Source organism: Trachymyrmex cornetzi, unplaced genomic scaffold (assembly GCF_001594075.2).
Source record: "Trachymyrmex cornetzi isolate Tcor2-1 unplaced genomic scaffold, Tcor1.1 scaffold557, whole genome shotgun sequence".
Classification (NCBI taxonomy): Eukaryota; Metazoa; Arthropoda; class Insecta; order Hymenoptera; family Formicidae; genus Trachymyrmex; species Trachymyrmex cornetzi.
The window spans coordinates 429,716-454,252 of NW_017299868.1; the positions used below are offsets into that span (position 1 = coordinate 429,716).

Below are 24,537 nucleotides of genomic sequence, written 5' to 3' on the forward strand. Positions count from 1 at the left end.
TTAATTTCCTGCAATTCTAACGCAGTATTGACTCTCATAGCCTTGTTTATTATATATTAATCCTAATTTGATATATAAAACTGTTTGAAAAACATAAAAAAAATATTATTGATAGAATTTATTGTTTCTAAAGTTTGTTAAATTTAAACACGTATTGAAATTTTTTTCTGGGAAAACACAATTTTTTGAATTATTCCCCCAGGATTATCAGGATCTGTATGTTTCTATTACGGATTAAGTATTGCAATATACATGAGATATTTATAAATATTGACATTCTTTACATATTATATTACATCAAAGAATTATATAAATAACATAATGTTATAAATTTTGTTTTCCAGCTAACATTTTTGCAACGATTTGGGCGCTCTTCTTGCCTTCTGTAAATCAGTCGATGTATTTTCATCGTACCAGCGTTTCTGAGGAAGAACAAGGAAAAAACACTCTCGATTATCACTTGCAACATTCCAGCAATTTGCAAGAATCACCCAATGTCGAGAATGGCAAAACAAAGCATTGTTTCATGGTATCAGGCGCACAGGTGCTTCGCAAGATCAGAAACGCATATGCGTTGTTGTGGAAACATTTTATCCAGGCTTATACCAATTACCGTGTGGCCAAATGGTCGGTCTGGTGGGCACTGGCTACCTGCGGTTACTTGCAGGTAGCCAGCTACATTCAACTACTATGGCAAACTGCGGTGATTCCAGGCGACATGATCTACAACGGTGCCGTCGACTTTGTCTACGCAATCGTCGGTAAGGAAAATGCTTCAGCCATTTTTGGTAAAGCACGTGCCTTATTTAAATTTTGTAAAATCGAAATATCCAGTTAAAACAACGAATCAATATAGAACAATTAGTTATATCTATCAATATAATTGATGCTGGGTAAACTGCGTAATTTTCTTGAATACTTTAGTTAAAGTTTCAATTTATGTGTTATAAAGTTTAAATTTTTGTTATTTAAATACTATCGCAATAAAGATAACAATTGCTGCAATCCCGTTAATGCTATCTGCTAACAATGAAGTAATTTGGTCTCTAATCTAATATAATTAGTACATATTACGTGAGATAAAGCTTAATGAAGATAACAGCCACTTTTCCAAGAAATATCCAAGCAACAGTCTTAGTAGATAATTTTTATCTTTGTTGCAAATTAAAAAAAACTGAATATACTATAAATAAAGATGTATTTGTGCCAACTATAAAAAAATATTTAATATATTTTAGAAGAATATAGGGTAAACTAGGGTATTATGGCCATACGGAAAAGATGGCCATAGGCCATAATTTCTCCAACAATTGATAAATAGTACATTTTTATAGTCATTCTTAAAAATAATCAATATTTACAGTAGTTCATATGAGTACACTGTTCAAAATAACAATATTATAAATATTATCTGATATTTTTTCTTTCGGCTATCTGCAAAGTTTTGCACGTGTCTGCAAAACTGTTATAATGTCTAATAAATTACAGTTAAGCTGCCATAATCAACATTACATACGCAAATAATCAACATTAGGTACACAATAAAAGTACGTAAATTGCAAAGTGAGCTACAATTAATACTTTTATTTTCATTATTTATTTATAAATACTATGGCTATCTTTCTTAATAAAATGGCCATCTTTTCCATAAAAATTAGATAAGATGGCCGATGCATACTTTGTAATATTTTGATAAAATTAAAGTTCTGTTAAGTATTTTCTCTTTAATTTCGATAATATTTGTTACTTTAAGCTTCAGTGAAAGTAATATCCCAAATATTGTTAAAAAGTAACAAGAATAAATGTATGTTTTTTGCATTTTAAAAACTATGGCCATCATACCCGAGTTTACCCTAATAATTTATCTTAATTATATTACACGGAGAGAATTTTTTCTTAGAATTTACCCTGAAAATATGATAGTCGTGGGACAACATTGTGTGGTGTGTGTGTGTGTGTATTTCGAAGAATTTTAATATAAATCTCTCTCATTCATTAATAAAACTACAATAAAGTATAAAATAAGTTTGATCAATTTTACTGAAGTGCATGGTAAAAATCTTCAAAATATTATATTGTACCAATCACCATATTTTCAGGGTAAATTTTAAAAGAAAATTCTCTCCGTGTATATAGAAGAATCTTATCTTAATTGAAAATGCTATTCAATTCAAATTTCATCAAAATTACTATCAATTTAAATACAGCTCAGTGAGATTCGATGTGTGATTAGATGTATCAAACATTTGTACTTTTACATTCATTAAAAGTGAATTTGCAAATTATCTCTATATCTTGATAAATTATAAAGTGCCAACGTTTCGTAAACATTGCAATTCATTTTATCAGAGCGAGAAGCAACCTGAAATTGTATTATATAAGTTACTTTTCGTTCTAATGAGGTGAATTGCAATGTTGATGAAATTTTAGATTTAACGATGTCAAGACACGGAGATAATTTGCAAACTGCATAGTTTCTTCAAAGAAAATGCCCGTGAAAACTTCAAAAGTATCAATTAGAATTGATTGATATGATGAAAGAGCGCGATTAAGAAAAACTAATTAAATAAAATTATGCAAAAGCTATAATTAAATTTATTTATTTATTTTTTTATTTTTATCAGGTGCAGTGACCGTATTTTATGTAGGGAAGATGCAGTTAAACTGGACCTTATTAGGAGACATGACGTTGTCCATTTTTTCACTCTTGGAAGGCGGTATGTTATTAGGATTCTCTTACAGCTACAACATTTGGCTTCTGTATTTCGGCTACGTCATATTCGGTGTAATTTATCACACTATGGCTACTGTTGCAAGGTGAACGCAATGATTAATCAAAATTGATCAATCATAGTTGACACTTAATCGACCGATTAAGCTAATCGAAGATGCACAGAAAGAAGATTTTGCTGGAGTATCTAAAAATTTAGCTAGATATAAATCTGTGCTAAATAATTTTGTTGAGTCAAAATAATTGTGTAGGACACTCAAACTAGTTCCTAGAATATCGAAGTCTTTTGCAGCATTATTCATCATGTTTCAGATTTTTACACAATTATTTTGATGGTCCAACAAAATTATTTTCAGATCTATAGCTAAATTCAGAGCTGTAGTTAAATTTTTAAATACTTCAACCAAATTGTTTTTTCCATGTAGCGAAACGAGTTCTTAATATACCTCAGTTAGAAGTTGAGATAAGTGTTTTTGCATTCAAGCAGAACATTTATTTTTCAACCGTTCGAAATTTTCTTCGCTGAAATAGAATTATTCTCTAGATTTAAAAGTATAATCCAATCGCGAATAAAACTTTCAACAGTTGTAAAATAAACGTTATACTGAATACAGTACATTCTTGATTCTATTAAAATTACAATAAGGCTAAATGAGGAAAGGGAGAAAGATCGTTTTACTTTTGCTTGTTCGTAGCTTCGAAGTCGCCAAGTATATATCTGAGGATAGCTATGGCCTTGTATTCGGCGTGAATACATTCTTCGCGTTATTAACGCAAAGTTTGCTGACGCTCGTGGTCGTTAATACACTTATGCTAAATATTAGGCAGCAGGTAAGACGATATGCTGAAAATGCTTCGAGATTGGATCCCCTCCAATAATGTTAAAAACTTTGCATTTCAGTTTTTTGTCTATGGCAACTACTTCCTAGTTTTAACTGTGATATACATTGTGATGGGTATCATCAATGTCGTACAGCATTATCGAAGTGGCACCAAATTCCGCGTGTGGATCAGTGATGATAAATCTCTATCCACGAGTTATACGAGTACCGTTGAATCGTCCAAACCGAGCACGGTAGCAGTTGAAACAAACACAAATTAGATCAAAATTTAACTACGAATTATGTACTCAGTTTCCCAACGTTGAATTAGTCTACGTCGCAACTACGACGTTTTAAAAGACAATTTTATTGTTACACTGAAAAAAAAGATTGGCTGAATGTGGCATAGCAGCTAATTGTCTTTTCTTTCAGTGTATATTATGTTATTTTTGCGACACATTCTTATTTCTAGGAATTTTTTATATAGAGATTTTATCATTGTTTATATATACAGTATATGCATAATATTAAATAGTGAGATTGTCAGATATTTTTATTAAAAAATCGAGATATTTTTGTAGTAAATGCCGACGATTCGTCATTCTAAAAAATTTTAGAAATAGCTTTTTCTTAGAAGAGAAAAGTGAAATATTTCAAGACTTATAGTGAATTCGATTGGATGCACTCAGTGCGCATTAGAGCATATTAATACCATTGTACACAAATTGAAAATGTATGTTTAATATAAATATAGACACGGCTTAAACCGTAAAGTATACAATATATTTTGCTGTTAAGTAAAATATGTAGGTATTTTATAATTCAAAATACTCGCATTTCACTTTTATATCAGATTAAATCAATCTACAACGACTTTGATACGCATCAGTGTGCACTAGTACATTCAGAATTCGCTATTAGTTCTAATTTTATGTAAGAGGAACAACAAACTTTAATGTTTTAGTCTAGCATTGCTTCGTGACGAAGAGATGAACGATAATTAAGTCGTTCACATTAATACGATCTGATTGTACTTATATCTATTTTTTCCAAGAAGTATCTTAAAAAAAATTATAATAATTTCGATTGAGAAGTAACTTTTTTAACTTCCCATTATCGTTATAGTTACTTTTGTTTAGTAACGAGTTGGTAACGGCATTATATTTTTTTTATTTATAACGGTAATAGTAATGCAACTTTTTGGGTAATGATGAACGTATGTAATCGTTATATTTATCGTTGTTTTATACATATAAAGTACACTACGAAAAAAATTGTTCATTTGACTAAATTAATTGATTCTCTAAATTCTTTGGAGTAAAATCTCATTATTAAAGATTAAAAAATCTGTCACTCTCCTTTTTAAGAATGACAGAATTTTCATTCTTAGAGTGAGATACCATTCTAAAGAATTTAAAGAGTAAGTTTATATTTATTCTTTTTGTTGGAGAATTATATATTTAAGTCAAATATAATATATATGTTTGATTTAAATATATGCATTTTTCATCAAAAGAAATAAAGACGAACTAAATTAATTTAGTCAATTGAACAAATTTTGTTAGTGCACGTATGGAATGTGCATAAGCGAGTTTTAAAAACAGGGAGTATTATGTTTGATATATATATATATATATATTGTGATTAATCATAATCCTTTATACTCTCGTGATGAACTAGTCAATTAGTGCAATATTGGAGATTCTTTCTAAAATAAAAATTATTAAAATGAAAAAGTAATGAAAATCGTAATAACTTGATATTTTTTTTAGTAACAATACTGCTAACGAGTTACTTTATAACGAGTAACCAGTAACGATAACGAATTACTTTTAAACTTTTTTAATTCTGCATAATAATGTATTTACAAAGCCTCTTCATTTGAGGAAATTAGTTTGAAATATATTTTTATTGTTGATTTATTGTATTTGAATGTTATTTTGTTGAATAAACTCTGATATCTGAATGAAATGTGAATTTCAGACTGTGACTACGTTCTTAAATCTTTTCTCACTTATTTCCCTAGCCAGATAATAATTTATGGAAAGCGGTAGATCAATTTTGATCTAATATAAGATACTTCGATCAGAATCCTTGTTGGAATATCCACTTTATCAAGTTTACAATCTTCTGACCAAAAAGAGATTATAAACTTATAGTTTTTAGATATTTTTGGAAAATAAATTTATAATCTGTAAATGTTCTGAAAAATAAATCTACGTGATCTAAATGAGATAAAATTATTATTATTATTACTGAATTTATTTTCAACAAATTTCATGTCGCAGACAATCGACAGGAATTTGTGATATATATATTTTTTTGATATTAATATTTAATTGAATTAACAATAAATTATAGGTAAAATTCAAAGATTTATAAATTTCTTGATCCGCGCCGCGCGCGCGCGAGTAATCAATTTACTAATTAAATTTTTATCATATTGAGAGAGAGAGAGAGAGAGAGAGAGAGAGAGTGTGTAATTTGAAAACAATAAACTAGTACTTATAAAAAACAAGTAAGAATAAATAATTGTGCGAAAATCCATTGCAATATAGCTTTTATTTGCTCTTATGTATTACTACTTTATTGGTTAAAATAGGAGACCATTGGTAGTTGATTGTATTGTTTTATTAATTCAATAGTTTATCAATTAAATATAATTTTTTGTATCAGTTTAATTCCAAATTAGAATAAAAAAATTTTTATTATTAAAAATAAAAAATTTTACTATTAAATTATTTTATTTATTAATCGAGTTATATTTTGATCGTTATTTGAATTATTAAAATTGATGAATAAAAACATTAGTAAACATTTTCTTGGGGTTTTCCAAAGCTCTTTCTGTACCGCAATTAACATTTACATTGTTATCTAATTTGTAAGGACGAATGTTTCTCTTCAATCTTTTTCCAACAACGGTAAAAGCTGCGGTCCATTGCGGATAAACATTGTGCTGATTCGACTGGGATTTCCCAGATCCAAAAGTACGTATGGATGTGTAAACACTCGTGTAAATGAGAATATAAATGTTCATGTAATGTTATCACTACTACAAATAGATAAAACCACCAACGGCAATGCGAAAAAATGCAATAGCAGATAAGTTTCATTACAAGGCGCTGTTATATTTGTAAAACATCTCTTATCAACAAAAATTTTCATGATAAACCGATGCTTAGTAATCATGATGATTTATCTTCAGGTAAGATTAGACTTAGCAAAAAAGTTTCACAGTAAAAAATATTTTGTATTTGTGATAAAAATTATCCTTATCAAAAAATTCTTGTATTACACTTATATTATATCCGAGTTAATTTAATATAATGTTATTTAAATATTTTGTATCTATTAAATTATATTCATTTCTCAGTGTTAAAATAATACAATTTATGAATAAACAACATAAAAATAATATATTTTAAAACAAATTCTAAGATAAATAAATAAAAGGTACAAATAAAATATTAATTTAATATGTTTATAAATGTTAATTTTACTGAACAATGTTTGAACATGTTTCCGAATTGGCAGTATATTTTTTCTGTTAACTTTTCATGTGATATTTGTATTACTTTTTAATATATTTATGTTAAATTTAAGACAATAATTGGATCGGCCCCGTTTAGGACAAGTGAAATGTATTAAAATTTAATATAAACTTCCCAATTTTATTGCACCTTCCATAATTGAGTCTAATATTTAATTTAAGTAAACGTTCTATTTATAATTTTATATAATTTTTTTATTTTTCGGTAGAGAAACGTACGTTTTTTTAAAATCTAATATCTACAATTTATTCAGAAAAAAAAAGATGTTTTTTCTCTCCTTAACAAATTCCTATAATGTTTGTATTTTGTAATAGAAATATAATAATGTAATACACTTTCATTAAGAAGATTATCTCTTATTTGTTAACATCTTATAAAGGTTCTGGTGAAGAAATTTCCAGTTCACTGGAAAAAGTAAATATCTTGTTTGATGCGACAATAATGAGGTAAAGAACGGGAATTAAATTAACAGTATTAATTCCGCGTTAACGGGATCTTTCAAAAAATTAGAACAAATTACATTACTTCAGAGAATACATTTGTTTGACAATTAGCCAACGTGTCGTAATGTGACATCGTTGCGACGTTTTATTTCTCCCATTCAGTATATGAATTAATAAATAATTAAATCTTATATAAGTAAATCTTATTCAACTTGTTGTTTTAACGTCGTCTATTTTAACATGGGATATGCGTGTAGATTGGGTTATAATAACGAATGACTGTAAAAAGAATTTTTGCTAAATTTTATCATCGAACACGAATGATGACGTAGAAGGATGTTAATTTTGCTTGACGTATAAAGATTGTTTATAAAGGAAAGAAATATTTGTACGATTCTGTACTTCTGATATCATAATCTAATATAGCTGAAGTTAGGTGCAAGCGCAGTCTTAAACGTAACACACTTAATTGCTCATTAGGTCAATTGATGTCAATTTCGACCTGTCTAACAATCGCACATAAACGTATATGTGTGAATTAGCAATTTTTGATGCCAGACAATTAAAGTAGAATTTATGATAAACTAATCCCTAGTAAAAATGTCCATATAAACATGTGTCCTAAACGGCTTAGTTTCCGAAATAAAAAAATTTAAACGTGTAGTAATAATCTGTTTATTTGAAAGAAATACAACTTAAACTAGTCAAAAACAGAAAAACAAAAACAGGCTTCAGTTCTTCTGACGAAATAAAACAATTAGATGAATTGTTGAAAATGTCCACCTTGCGCCATGACATCTATCGAGCCTTCTTCTCAAAGATTGACGTTCAAAGATGTGTTACGTATTGCCTCGCATGAAGCAACTATTCGATTCCTCAAATCATTCTCATTCTCAATTGGGGTGGTATAAACCAATGATTTCAGATGCCCCCAAAGGAAATAATTCAAAGGATTTGAGTCTGGTGATCTAGGAGGCCAAGATTGAATTCCTACTCGACCTATCCAGCGATTATTGTACACCCTATCCAAATATTTACGGTTGTGCGAATAGTAACTCACATGAAGCAAGGCATATTTATGCAGGAAGATATCTCAGAGTCTGGTGATCTAGGAGGCCAAGATTGAATTCCTACTCGACCCAGCGATTATTGTACACCCTATCCAAATATTTACGGTTGTGAGAATAGTAACTCACATGAAGCAAGGCATATTTATGCAGGAAGATATCTCCAACGCAATTTATCGTTTCGTCAAACATTTGCGAACATTCACCTGTATTTCGGAAACTAAGTCGTTTAGGACACGTGTTTATATGGGGACTCTTTTACTTGAAATAAACCAAAGAATCGCTCTGTTGAGTTTGGGAATATACTTAACTAAAGTGTTTATATGGACTCTTTTACTTGAAATAAACCAAAGAATCGCTCTGTTGAGTTTGGGAATATACTTAACTAACATCCTGTATAATAAATTTAATAAATTCTATAAAAATTTTTGACGCAAGAAGCTGATAGATGAAAGAATATCGATACAATAAAATTTGAAAAATTCCTCTGAAAAATTGTAATTTTGAAATATCTGAGCAATTCGGAAGAATATATTTCTCAAGATAAGATTCATCGGGAATAAATTTTTTTTTGTATAAGGCACAGAGGATTACAATGCTTTTTTAAAGGCAGCAGGGGGTTTTCTGAATGAAACCGATTACGATCGGACATTTCCAACTAGGAAGACTGTACGAGAAGTACATAAACGTGTTCAGGGTCGGAATGGAACGGAAGTGAAACGATCAGGAGAACTCTCCTCCCACTTCTCACTATAGATATATATATATATACGTATGTTTCTGATTGTTAAAATTTAAATAAATCAAACGAATAGATTTAGTATATATGTAAATTTTTTAAAATTATGATTTTGAATTTCAATTATTTCTAAATTTTTTTTTAATTTCTTTAAAAAATTTGTTTAAATACTTCGTCATTTTCAGATTTTCTCGGTTTTTCCTACGTTTAATCCGAACCTGGATTCCAACTCGTCGTGTATGTCATAACGTTTTCCGCACAAACATGACAGACCAGTAGTGGGGAAGAGTGGGGCCAGTTAAAGGCATTCTCCTTTAGCGTCTCTTCATAATCGCGCAGACTTCAGTTCTGCCTCTTCTCGATCGTTGCCCAGACGTCTAACTTTAGTCTTACTAATTAATCGATACGTCACTGATTTTCCGTTTTGCTGGACTTTTGAAAATATCAAACACACAATGTCGTTCTTCACGGTGAGTAGACGGTTTTTCTGTTTGTTGGAATATTATTCATGTTGTTCATCGGAAATTGATTTTCGAAAATCGTACGCATAATCATACATTGCCATTCTTGTTGGTTAGGTAAACTTTTATAGGCAATGAAGACGAATGTCGTGTGATGTGATTTTATTAACAGATTGAACAAAAAAAGAGATTTGAATGTAAAAGCGAGCGGAGAATAACGAACAGAATTGCCAATCTTAGAGTATTAAACTTAAACATACTAACATATACATTTGTATTGATAAGGGGTGCGTAAATACATACTAACAGTATTCTATCCTGGAATGACCCTTGATTGCCTGCCTTGTCGGAAGTTCAACCGCGATAAGTCTTATCGTAAGACTTGTGAACGTTTTTTTCCCCCTCTCTCTCTCTCTCTTTGCAAATAAATTCTTGAATTGATTCTGAACGAGCTTGATATAATTAAAAAAATTATCAGTTTCGAGTTTAAAAATGTTTTAGTTTTATAAATTTTTAAAGAAATTGATTAGATCGTTTATGGAAAATGTCAAATTTCTTATTTTTCCAATTAATAACATAAAATTTCAAACATAATATTACATTATGTTTGAAATTTTAATATTGTATTATAATATCCATTGTAATGTAATGACATGTTATAATATTTAATATTTGCAATAATAATATAATTATAATATTATTTTAATATAATAATCGTTATGATTCAGGATACAAAATTAATGAAAAAAAAGAAATTCGGTAAACGGAGCAAATTCGTGGTGATAATTTTGAAAAGCCCGATGATACTCTAGTTCTCTCACACAAAAAACAATATCATTAAAACACAGTTTATTTTTATTTCGTTTTATCTAGAACGACGTCAAAGATTTATATAATGATGTTACAATCTTTTATATCCACAAATATACATCATCAGTACATGTGCATATCCGACACTCAACAATGTAGTCATGCAATATCACAATAAAAAAATGTAAATAACAGCATAATAAATATAAATAATAACATTATCGGATAGAATTCTGTTTCCTACTTTCAGTATATGCATTTGACCTCACTTGGCTATTATTCTCACGTTGACCTTGACTGCTATTTTTATCAATGTTATTTTTTATTAATAAAAATCTTAATTTAATTAAGACAATGTTTTCTTTTTGGTTCGATAAATATTGGCTTTATTCAGATATTTTTCATATTGTAATTTTCATGTGATGTCTAGACGTGATATTTTATCGTTTTTCAAAAAATTATTCGTATATCGTTTTGTAAATATATTGTAATCGCAAAAAATTTTATGTTGCTGTAAGACAAGGTTCTATTTGTGGAATGAAATTAAATGTTCTACGAGAACATAAATTTTCTTGCAATTACAATACATTTATGAAACGATGTAATTTTCTGTAGTTCTAAAAAACTGTATCTATAATATCATCAACGATTAAAAGAATAAAGGTTCTACTTTATTTTTTCAAATAATATTATATTATATGTAATCGTTGTCTTTTTAAAATTAAAACTTAATATTTTTAAAACGATAAAAACTGTTTGTTTAATGTTCTGGATTTAGAATTCAAGAACTTGTAACTGAGACTTTTAGAAAAGGCAAAATTACTTAAATAAAATTCTTTGCATTACAGTTTTATGACCTTTAATGAGTTAATTGGATAATCACGTACTTTACCTCAGACCTTCACGCTTTGAAATGTTTACGTAAAGAAAACCATGCACTGTTCTGATGATTTTCACGGAATTCCTGTCGCGTTCGCATCGGTTGATCATTCATAAATCCTTACATCACGAGCAATTACCTCGAGCTATTTGATAGCGAGCGAGTGAATAAAACAAAAAAAAGAAGTTCAATCTTGAGAGCAAGACAAACTATTCACTAGCAGGCTCGTCACGAATTGTACACGCTACGTGATCGTCATGATAATAACAAGCGTCATACACAACGAACAAAGAATTCATGGCATTTCATTGTCATATCGCAGTATAGATCTCGTTTCAACTATTCCAATTCTAACTCAGACAGCTCAAAACTCAATTACAATTGTAGTTTTAATTCACTGTCCTTGTCCTCATTTTAATTCGCGATAGAATTTTAATTTAGACGAATTTTTCAATCCTATTTTCAACTCACATCAATTTCTCTTCTGATTTCAGCTACGTTTTTAATTTTAAATGTTCACTATTCTCGGAGTAAATATATTTCGTAAATACGTCGTTTATACAATCGTGAAAAAATTTGTGTAAAAATTCGTGAATCTAATTTTAATTCAGATTGTGGTTTTATCTTCGTATTAATTCTAATTTTAATTGTTTTAAAATTGTTGAATTAAAAAAAATTATTTCCTGCTTTAATTTATTAATTATTAATTTTTAGTTTTATTTAAATTTTAATCCCAATTCCAGAATTTCCAACAACATTATTTTCAGATCTAAATTTTTAGATATTTCAATAACGTTCTTTCCGTGGAAACATATTAAACTTAACATACCTATACAAAAACATAATATCAGATTACATTATCTATAATAAATATGGAATAAATCTAGAACATCAACTATATTGTACGTCACATTTATTGTTTCTTATGTTTAGCAAAATTGATATTACAAATTGCATTATAGAGGGTGTGTCTCGTCGTGATTCACTATCAAAAATATCGCTTTTGTCAGTCGAGCTTTCGTCACACCTTAATTTCAGTCATGAAACCCGGATGCCCTATGATGTCACGGTACTGGCTTCGCCGGCTGCTTTCACTCGTTGTTAGCCTCCGATTTCCGATTCCGGTCGTAATTTTCCGCCGTAATTACGTAGGAAAGTAACGAACCAAACGAACGTGCCCTTCCCCGAGGAAAGGAAGTTGTGAAGGAACCGCAAAGGATTACGTCATTTCAGATGGAAAACCTGGAATACCGACGATGCAGGACAAACTGATAATCACATGCCATCAGTTGCCATTCCTATGTACCTATTATTTACTGAGAGAAAAGTTTTTAGTACTTAAGACTATAATACACAATACCACACTTATGATTATTATTGCTATAGTGTAAGTAAAAATAATTGTATGTACAGTTCTATAAAAACATATAATTGACACCGAAAATAACTGTAATACTTGTTATTGTCATAAAAATGCAATTCAAGTATTATTTATAATTATTTTTTAGATCAAATCATATTTTGTATAGTTGATCCAAAAATTACTATAAATTCTAGTTAAATTATGGTAGCAACTATTTTTATGATAGTAATAATTAGAATGAAAAAATTTATTAATTTTAATACATATTTTTTAAACAGTATGAACTAAACATTTACTTACAGTAAATAAATATAGTGTCGTTGGGATTGGCTTAGCGTCGAGACATTACACTGAGAGAAAAATGTTTGGTATTTGTAACAATAATTACATATTACTATAATTATGATTATTACTGCTATAATAATGATAACAGTAACTATGTATATAGTTCTAGCAACAAATGTATATAGTTGACAACTTAAAATGACTCTATAATTATTTTATTATAACTATAATTATAGTAATATATAATTATAGATACAAATACAAAACATTTTTCTCTCAGTACCGTGTCTCCTGATAAGTTTACATTTGTTTGTTAAATATTTAATTAATATTTAAACAAATATTTATTAAAATTTAGAACATTTTTTTTCAGTGTATAGTGTTATAGTTATTTTTAATGCCAACTATATACATATATTTTTTTTTATAGAACTATGTATAAATATAATTATAAACGTTATAGTTATATAACAGTATAATACATGTGGTACATGATATAATTATGTAAATTATAGCCACAAATATACTAAAAATTTTCTTTCGGTGTCTTGCAAAAAAATTAAGAAACAAACGTGAAATTTAAATCATCGGACAAAACCTTGATCTTTGACGTTCTACTTAGACGGGATTAATCGCCGTTAAAAAAATTTGCAATCAGATGAAGTCATCAGTTCATCCATACAGCGATTGCACGCGCCGGGCGACATGGTCTAAAAATTCGCACGAATTACAGGGCATTGTTGTGAGGAGCATCATGCGCATCGTGAAACGATGAAAAGAGTACCGGAGGCCCAGATTCCTTCCGTTTCGTCTTTGCGTTTTCTGTGCCGAACGCGCGTGATTCTTCGTCGTCACCGCTTTCTCCGGCGTGCCGCGCCGTGTCGAGAAAGTCTTTTTTTCTTCTCGATCAAATATTCGATTGGAATGATGTCAGCGTGTACGTTTTATTCACGCGAGATATCGTTAATCTTATTCGGAAATACATGTGTAAACTTGATGATAAATCGTTGTCTAGTAACAAATTGAATTCTTTTTAATCACGGTCTTTTTAACATTTTCGTGAGATCTCTTCTTTGCAGTTAAGACCTTTAAAAAATTTTAATTTAACTTCATTTTTCCTGTATTGTACAATCAACCTTCTAGAGCGATCTGTTTCGTAAATATCTATTATTATTGTCATTAAATACTAGCGGATCCGCTCTAACTAAAGGTGACCTTCTTCTTTAATCATTTCTCGGTTAACTTTCCACTTAATATTATTCATATTATTGTTTTTATCATGGAGGACAAATCATCATATAATATTTGATTGAAATCCATTCCTTATATTTAATATTAATATATAGAAAGAACATTTTGTTGAAGTATCTAAAAATTTAATTGGATACAGATATGAAAATAATTTTGTTAGAAAATAAGTTTGTAAAAATAATTACGTAGAAATCTCAAGCATGATGAGCAATACTACAAAAAGTTTTGACCTTCTGTACTGAAAAACCCTATTTAAACAAATATTTATAAAAATTTAGTAAAGTGTTTTTTTCAATTGTAGCAATCAATTTGAGTATTGTATATAATTGTTTTGATGATTAAAAACACAAAATGTATTTTTAGATCTGTATCCAACTAAATTTTTAAACACTTCAGCAAAAGCGTCTTTTTTATATAAAATCTATTATAATAGTTTTAACGACATATAACATATAGTAAAATTGCAATATCTTTCTTTCTCTTATTCCTGTCTCGTTTCTTCAATTTTGCAGGTGATATCGTTGTTGTCGACGATCAGCATGATTTCGGGGCAATGCTTAACAGGAGATGATGTCCCCACAATGATGGACTCAATGTCAAGGATGTCGTTAACGAACGCTCGCTTTAACTTCGCGCTCGATAGTCTGAAAAAGACCGCGTTGATCGAGTCGAAGGACAATATCTTCTTCAGTCCGCACAGTATACACCAGGCCTTGAGCTTGGCATACTTTGGTGCTCGTGGTACCACTGAGGACTCCCTCAAGCGGGCCCTTCAAATTCCGGATGAGCTCTCAAAAATCGAAGTGCAACGTTTCTACGCCATTGAGAAATCGCTCGATCAAATGCGTTCTCAGGTAAGTGGTTCCGGTGCGATTGCGCAATTACGTAATTTACTTCATCGTCACTGGAGGTATGTCAAGGTGACCCTCGCGTAGTTTATTGTTACATCAACGTCCGGGGATAATTCGCGCTCTTGGGTACTCAAGGCCCTAAAGGTGGCTGTGAAAGAATTGCGGATCCCCTTGGCCGACTTTTAAGATCATCTTGTGCAGCAAAGAGATTTGAATAAATAAACTTGGATATTTTTGCAGAAGAAGTCGATAAGAATGGTAAAAATAAATTTCAAGTTAATATACACAGAGAAAAAAAAACATCAGAACGAAACGAGTAATTTGCTGAACACTAAATATGAATTCGATTTTTCCATATCTACATATTGTATAATTATAATATGATAAAGTATACATGAAAGTAGCATTTTTTGCAACTTTAACTGCATAAATATCACGTTATAATTTGCGGATCTTAGAACGAGAAATTTAAAGACTGCTTTGCTCAGACAAAATTAACTTTGGACAATATTTAAGTGGGATAAAATAATTTAGCAAAAGTATAAATTAAAAGTAAAAGAGTATAATTTAGATATCTCTCTAAAATTTATTTGTTCGAGGATATAAATATTCTAAAAGTCGTGTTTGTGTGAACGTGATGTATAGAGTTGTAAAAGCTTATGTATATTATCTAAGATTTCGCGTAACCTTTTGAAAAAAAAATCAATTTTTTATTCTTAGTATATTTTTCATTTCAGGGAAATGGGTCTACAAATTCCTACGATTACAAGATCGCTAATAGATTTTGGATTACGAACACCAAAAAGCTACGCGATTGTATGCTCGATTTCTTCGGCGATCAGTTGCAAGTAACCGATTTCAGAACAAATCCTGTCGAAGTAAGAAACGAAATCAATAACTGGGTGAGTAATATGACAAAAGGTCACATCCGTGATATCCTGCCAACGAACAGCATTACCGCGGATACTGACCTAGTTCTGGCAAACGCAGTCTACTTTAAGGGCCTGTGGGCCAGTCGTTTCGACGTAAAGAACTCAAAACGCGACATCTTCTATACTACCGGCGCGCAAAACTCTGTCACAATGTTCATGCGCCAGAAAGGGAACTTTAATCATGGTAAGCGTTATTATTTACTACTCAAACCTCATACATTGAGAGAAAAATTTTTGGCATTTGTAGCTACACTGTTAGAAATGTAACCACGAGCTTCCTTTACATGTAAATGAAGCTGGTGATTATGAATGAAATTAAAAGTAATGAATGATTTAACTGAAAATTAAGTTACAGTAGTTACTTAAATGTAATGAACGTGTACATTAAATTTATGAAATTTAATGTATTACTTATAATAAAATTTTATGAAAAGTACATTAAATTTCATAAATTTTCATGAAAAATACATTAAATTTTATGTACATGTACATAAATACATATATTTTTTAGTTACAAATACATTAAATTTAATGTAATGTCATGAAATGAAATTCAAATTAAATTCAATTATGTAACTTAAAAGTTAATGAAATTTAAGAATATTTCTAACAGTCTACAATTATACTATAAATATCAAAAATTATTTTTTCTTTCAATGATTTATCATTAATTTCATTGACTTATGTTATAAAAATCGATACAATTCCGAAATTCCGTTCATCTAACACTTGAATGTTCATTTATTTACTTTCTTTCTAATCTTCATGCTTTCCTATTTAGCTGTCTCTGAGCAACTAGGCGCAGGTGTACAATTATACTATAAATATCAAAAATTATTTTTTCTCAATGATTTATCATTAATTTCATTGACTTATGTTATAAAAATCGATATAATTCCGAAATTCCGTTCACCTAACACTTGAATGTTTATTTATTTACTTTCTTTCTAATCTTCATGCTTTCCTATTTAGCTGTCTCTGAGCAACTAGGCGCATATATCTTGGAATTACCGTACAAGGGTGACGAGATATCGATGTTCGTGCTGCTCCCTCCGTTCTCCACTACGCGATCTGCTCAAAATCCTTCTAACGAGCCACAGGACGGTATCCATCAACTGGTGCAACGTCTGGCGACCGAGAAGGGCTCCCAGGAGTTACGGGAATTGTTGGACGACGGATTACCACCGCGCGAAGTCGAAGTCAGCTTACCACGTTTCGAGCTAGAACGAGAGCTACCAATCAGTCAATTGTTGCATGCTCTGGGCGCCGGGGAATTGTTGACACCCGGTGCGGCCGATCTTCGTGGTTTTCTCGCGGATGGTGAACAGAGCCTGCACCTCGGTGATGCTGTGCATCGAGCTCGCATCGAGGTTACGGAGGAAGGCACTACCGCGGCTGCGGCAACTGCGATTTTCACTTTCCGCTCCAGTCGACCCACCGAGCCTGCCATCTTCAACGCCAATCACCCATTCGTCTACTTGATCTACAACAAGGCTGATCACATCATTCTTTTCATCGGCGTTTTCCGCTCACCTCAACCGACGTATTCTTAAACTCCTGGTGGTATTTGAACAGATTGTGCCGTTTAAGAGAAACTTGTCCTTGGAAAGATGGTTCAGTGGAGTCTAATGACGTGACAAGGATTGACATTTGTCTTTCCACTTTTCCTTATTGCTAATCAGAAAATACCATCTTTGATAGGATCTATTTCTTATGTGGCGCTGAGCGGTTTTTGTTGATGATCGGAGATAGCTAGTTCTTTGAATCTTGTGAAGTTGATGTCGTTGATTGTCAAGTATGAATTTTTGAAGAATCGAAAAAAGAACCTTGCAATTTCCGGCGATTTTTTTAGATGAGTCTGTTGCATGAATCTCATTAATTTATTTTCGTATTTAGATTTTATACTTTTACGACGTCTTATTTTTAATGTTAGATGAAAATGAGTATAAAATAAAACAACAATGTCAAGACGTAAATATTATTTTCTGATGATATATGTATAGATAATAAATTTCGACGAAGAATATTCGCGTCAACTGACTGAAATGATTTTTTGTTCAACAGATATTCTTTTTTCAAATTTGATCATCCCACAAGCTTAATAAAAAATTGTACAAACATTAAGCAGAGATTTATGTAATAAAAAAATTAATAAAAATGTTTTTAGACGTATATACAAAATTATATTGTTATAGTTAAATATTTTCTATTATTTCTTTCTTTCTCTCTCTCTTTCTCATTCTGACATTACTATAATGACAAATTCAACAGCTATCATAGATAGAAAGGATAATATAATAGAATATAGAAATAAGTCATCAATTTTAATCATAAACAGAACATAATTACTACAAAGAATACACATCGAAAAATATCATTTTATTGCTAAGAAAATTTTCGAAGAAATAGAAAAAAATGAAAAATAAGTTGAACCGAGAATGAAATTAATCTGTATTCGTAGAAATGGACATTAGCATTTCTTAAGGTGGTTGTACCGCAAAATGACTTTTCTTAAGATTTGTCAATTTGAAGCTTTTATTATTTGAAGATAATAATATTCTCTATACATACATATCATTTTGAGACGGGGGGGGGGGGACACCAATCATGTTCAAAAGATAATTGCATTTGAAGTTAGTACTTTTAACATGTGCTAGACAAGGGGTTCCCTGTATCAGACAAGGAGTGATAGTACATTTTCAATTATAGCGCAAAAACAGTATTTAGAAATTCGCTCAAAAACTAAAGGACTATAGATAAATATAATACGAATCTCTCTCTCTCTCTCTCTCCTAAACCGAAGAAAATTGGAGGTAACCAGATAAATATTAATTATAAAACCTTAGAAAATTGCTTTAATACTTCACTAATATCCATTTTGTTTACTCATTCTCAAATACCGGCGCACAGTGAGGAAATAAAAATTACTATTGGGAAATAAAAATTATTGTTAAAAAATTGCGATCTACAGCAATTTTTGAACAGTAATTTTTTTTCATCGCCGAACGGTGCCCTCATGCGCTGACGTTTCGGGCGATTGCCCGCCCCCCCTTCTTCCTCACAAGTCGCTCCTTTGCGATACAACCACCTTAATCTTTGAAAATTGGCAAACAGTTTTATTATCGTTTATTTCATGTTTCCATATGATTCTCGCCAAAATGATTTAGTAAATATAAATGACATTGCCGTTTCATTTTGACTGCCTAAATAATACTGCTGCTATTGTATTCTGTAACATCAGAATCGACTCAGTCTCACTTACAGTACACTGAACGGAACTACATATAATGAGCCTTCTATAATAAGCCATTAGTCATAAATCAGAAATCAGAAGCTAAAAATTTACTAATCGCAGTCGTTAATTTTTAGCTTCTGACTTCTGATTTATGACTAATGTTTAGTAGACGGGCCATATAACAGACAACCGTTCACCAATATTATACTTCGCTAATATTTTCATCGATTTGTTTTATTATACAAGGGTGGGGCACCTAAAACAAAACACCGGAACATCTGAAAAATTAAACACGGTAAAGAAAAATGTTTCAGACAAAAATTGTATGATTCGAAGGAGGACAAATAATGATGAAATCATTAAAAAAAAATCGATTTTTCAAGGTTACATGGAGGTCACCTCCACTTTTTTCAATGGAATGATATGATTTTTTTACACAATATGGTTAATCTAATTATTCTACATATAAAAGTATTAAGATAGTGATACCAAAAAATCAATAATTTACGAGATATATTATACTTTATTCTGCATATATTGACATAAAATGTTAAACAACTTGTAAATTATTAATTTTTTTATAATCACACTTTAATACTTTTATATACAAAATAATGAGATGAATCAATTATAGATAATATATATATATTTTTTCTAAGCAATTATGTTTTCTTTCCACTAATTGATTCATCTCATTATTCTATTTATAAAAGTATCAAGTAGCATGTACGATTACATGTGCATGTATTAAAAAATTAATACATAGTTTACGAATTATTTAATATTTTATGTCACTATATGCCAGAATAAATTATAAAATATCTCGTAAGCTATTGGTTTTTTATATCACTACTATACACTTAATAACAAACCAATTCTTTGTCTGAAAGGTATATACCACGAACACCAGATAACTGTGGCGATTATTTCAAATCTTTTATTAAATACATGGAATCAAAAATAAACGATTGGGACCGAAACGTTTATTTTTGATTCCATGTATTTAATAAAGGATTTGAAATAATCGCCACAGTTATCTGGTGTTCGTGGTATATGCCTTTTAGACAAAGAATTGGTTTGTTTTTATTGGAACCACGTTGTATTTATATTTTTAATACACTTAATACTTTTGTATGTAAAATAATTAGAGGAACCATAGTGTAAAAAAATCATACTACCGTATTTAATTTTCAAGATATTCCGGTATTTTGTTTTAGGTGTTCCACCCTGTATTATAATATAAAGTCATCCTAAATATATAAAGTGCTTACATAAAAAAATTCCAATTTTTTAAATTATTTCTTAATTATATTTTTATTAGAGCACATATCTACTTTTATTAAAATAATTCTTTATCTACTTAGAAAATCGCCGCTAAATTTGTGCACTACTTTTAAATGCAATATAAAGCAATCTATTCATAATTTTTTGAATATTTTCAAAATAGGTCCAATATATCTTTAATTACCTTTAAAGAAATTTTCTGCTGTTTAAATGTTAGCAATTTAAATATTTTCTAGTATTTAAAAAAAACAAAAATATTGAAATATACATCTCTGAAATGTTTATACATATAACATCAATTTTATCTAGCGTGACATTTTCAACTGTGTGCTTAAAAATATATATTAAAACATAACAATTTTATTCCAAAAATTATTTCTTCTTTTTTTCCGATAGAAATATTCGTCTTTATTTAGTGATTTTTCCAAATCTTAAAGTGAATAAAAATTTTCTCTAACTATTGCTTGATTTCTTTAAGAGATTTTCGTAAATCTCTTCTTTTGCTTAAACTATTTTTTTATATCATTTATAGTTTACGAGAAAAATAAGGAAATTAAAGTAAATATTGTAATTCGACTCATCACATAGAGTTTCATTAAAAATTTTTTAATGTAAATCCCCCCAATAGTACAAAAGTTGAAGCCATATTGCTGCAACATTACTGCAATGTGTAATATTGCTGCAACTTTTGTGCTGTTGGGGCCCAATAACTTTTGGGTTTGTTCAGGTAATTTATTGCTTTTTTTTTCCATAAAAAAAAATTACCTTCAGGCTGGTGGTAATCGTAGGTTGCGTTCAGCGAACTCAACAGTTGAGTAAGCGCGCGCTGTTATTGGTGTATTCTTTTAGATCATCCAATCAGCATTTTAGAACTGGAAGAATACATCAATAGCAGCGAGCGCTCACTCAACTATTGAGTCCGCTGAACGCAGTCATAGTCAGTTAAACTGATTCAGTTCTTATACTTAAATGTTCTCAATACAGAGACCGTCTCGAGATGTTATAAGCCAATCACAGAGCCGTATTAGGATCTTATGACATTATTTAAAACAGTCTTAAAATAGGAACGGATTATAAATACCGACCTTAGACAGGTGGGTTGTCTAGATAACACGAATTACGACTTTATCAACTGCACGTTTGAAGAATGTAAATAAAATAAAGTGTAAATTAAAATACAATTTCAATCAGAAATTTTTTTTTCGCTTTTTGTAATTGTTCCAATAGAAATATTTAGATTAATTTAATCTAAACTTTTTATAATTATCGAGTTGTTATCGTACGAAAATTCTTTAATCCGTATTCAGAACGCGCTTATTATGTTATAGAGTATTTTTAGTGCATAGTTCCTGTTCCATATAAAATTTAAAAAATAAAAGTGCATTTATCGATAAAAGCATATTAATACTTTCTTTTGTTATCGATTGACTTCTAACTCGATTGACTCGATCAATAGCTTGCGCCTCTTTCGGTCGAATCGGCAAGTTAAATTCTCGAAGCTGAATCCATTCACCGGACTTGACGTCATTCTGGCTTGGTACCTGCTTGCTGCATCGTATGCACGTGTTTTCTGCGTGTGTGCATGTCTAACTTTAGGTCTATTCCTTTTAGCTGAACTATGTTACAATTCGTGCACTTAAAAGACGATGATTATACAATTGTGCTTTGAAAATAACGAACACTCGGTGCAGATTCAGTGCAGCTAAAAAGAACAAGCGTTGCGCATCAGCGATGGTTGGCTGGCAGCATCCAAGAAACAATTAGAACATAGCAGGATAGCAGGATCTGCTACAGCCGTTGGCATCCAATTGTGTCATGTGAAACTCATGCACGTACACATGGCGAATTCGTTTGAATCCTTGATGTACTACGAAACAATGAGAAAAAGGTTCATGAGGGACGCGAAGAGACTCGCTCTTCCTCGAAACATAACGTCATAAATGCATAAAGAAAACTTGCATTTTAAGTGCGTCCTTATGATAGAAACACGATTGAATAATTTTATGCATATAATTTTTTTTGTGTATAGCTATGCAAGTTATCTGGATAAATCCTACAAAACATTTTGATTACGACGATTCCGTTTGGGATTGCCAAGCAAGAAAAATTTAACGGACAAGTTACGTCTCATTTCTATACATTTTTGTTTGTATTATTCAGTTTCTCATGTTTCCGTTCGTACATTTTTTCAAATTTCTTGCACGTGTCTCTTGGTCCGTTGCGTTTTGATAATTATAATGAAAAACTACATTTATTCTCTTACCAATCCCATATTTATTGTAACAATATTCTAAGAATCGGCGATCGGAGTATTGAAAAACGAATTGACGAATTGGTTTAATCCCGGTGTGTGTTTAATACTTAAATAATTATAAAAAGAATTATTTATAATAAAATGTACTCGCGGCAAGACAAACCATGAGGTATCTATGTACGAGCTCCTTGAACCAAAGAATAATTGAATATACGTGTCGGAATAATGACTGGATTGATTTAATTTATAATCGATAGCTTGGAAATGTATTATGCTTATAAGAAAAGTGTCTTCAGTTTTGCTCTCCGTGCACTCTTAAAATTTTTTGGGAGGGAGAATCAGCCTAAAGAATTTAAAGAGCAGCGCTAACCGGCACGAACAGAGGTATTGTAACACAAAATCTCCGAATTTGCAAAAATATATGTAAGAAACATCATTATATAGTCATCGTCCTTTTGTAAATTACGACTTAATGCGCTAATCAAGTCTCGTGTGCACGCTGTCGACACGCAAGTATTTTCACCGAAAAGGTTAAAATAAGTGAGGTTAGGTATATGATATCACGTGTTGAAATGCTTATATACATATATGTATATATATATATATATATATGTCGATATATAAATAATATACATGATGTACAAATATAATGTGGTCATTAAAGTCTTATGAAGAAACGGTATAGTTTGTTCAGTTTTGTAAGAATCTACGATACTTAATTATTTAGTAAGTTTCAAAAATTATAAAGTAATTGTTGTATCTGTGTAGTAAACGTTGTGATTCCCGGTGATTTCCCCTAATTGTTATAAAGAAATAAATTGGGACAAAAGAAAATAAACGTTACAAACTTTTTGAATATATTGAAATATAAAATATGAAAAATTTGTTAAACGAGAAAAAAGAATTACTTCTACAAAAATAAATAATTTCTGTAAAGAAGTAAATATATATGAAAATGTATTAAAATTTTAATAATGATGTACGGAGAGAATTTTTTCTTAGAGTTTTACCCTGAAAATATGAGTAATTCTAGGACAATATTGTATTTCGACGAATTTTATGTAAATTTCTCTCATTCATTAATAAAACTATAATATATAAAATAAGTTTGATTAATTTTGTTGAAGTTCATGGTAAAAATCTTTAAAATATTGCATTGTATCACAATTATCATATTTTCAGGGTGAATTTTAAAACATAATTCTCTGCGTGTAAAGTTTCACATTTTTATTTTATTTTGCTTTAATTAATTTACTTACGAAGATAAAAAAATCATATTCATCAAATGTTATGAAATTATACCGATTTTAGTCGTAATTTCGGGATTAAATAAGACAATAAAGAAAGACAGACTAACATTTTTCGAGAGTTTTTCTCGAGACATAAAACACATTTTAAAAATAATCGCGTTTGTTACATGCAGAGATTTATATACGAAAAAAGTTAATAAAAATATTTTTAAACATATCGCTCACTTTCTACAACGACACAACTAAAAAACAAAATTCTTCGGAAAATAAGTTCGAATATCTGGAATCATTAAGTTTTTGTAATATTAATTTTAACGTAATAACTGATT

At 30.1% G+C, this 24,537-nt stretch overlaps 2 protein-coding genes across 2 annotated transcripts in view; both read left to right on the top strand.

The window, feature by feature from the left end:
• The window catches only part of LOC108765851 (thiamine transporter 2), a 9,549-nt gene extending 5,549 nt beyond the window's left edge, over positions 1-4,000 (top strand). The window contains exons 4-7 of the mRNA XM_018514702.1: positions 345-761; positions 2,625-2,817; positions 3,427-3,562; positions 3,633-4,000. Of these exons, the coding sequence (XP_018370204.1) occupies positions 345-761; positions 2,625-2,817; positions 3,427-3,562; positions 3,633-3,833 (947 nt within the window). The 3' untranslated portion in view covers positions 3,834-4,000. The remainder of the gene's footprint in view (positions 1-344; positions 762-2,624; positions 2,818-3,426; positions 3,563-3,632) is intronic.
• A 5,681-nt stretch (positions 4,001-9,681) lies between these two features.
• On the top strand, positions 9,682-18,094 carry LOC108765855 (serpin B3). The gene is made up of 4 exons (XM_018514713.1): positions 9,682-9,822; positions 14,915-15,256; positions 15,991-16,369; positions 17,158-18,094. Exons 1-4 carry the CDS (start codon positions 9,808-9,810, stop codon positions 17,736-17,738), a joined length of 1,317 nt encoding a protein of 438 aa, XP_018370215.1. The 5' UTR covers positions 9,682-9,807; the 3' UTR covers positions 17,739-18,094.
• Positions 18,095-24,537: the final 6,443 nt, after the last annotated feature.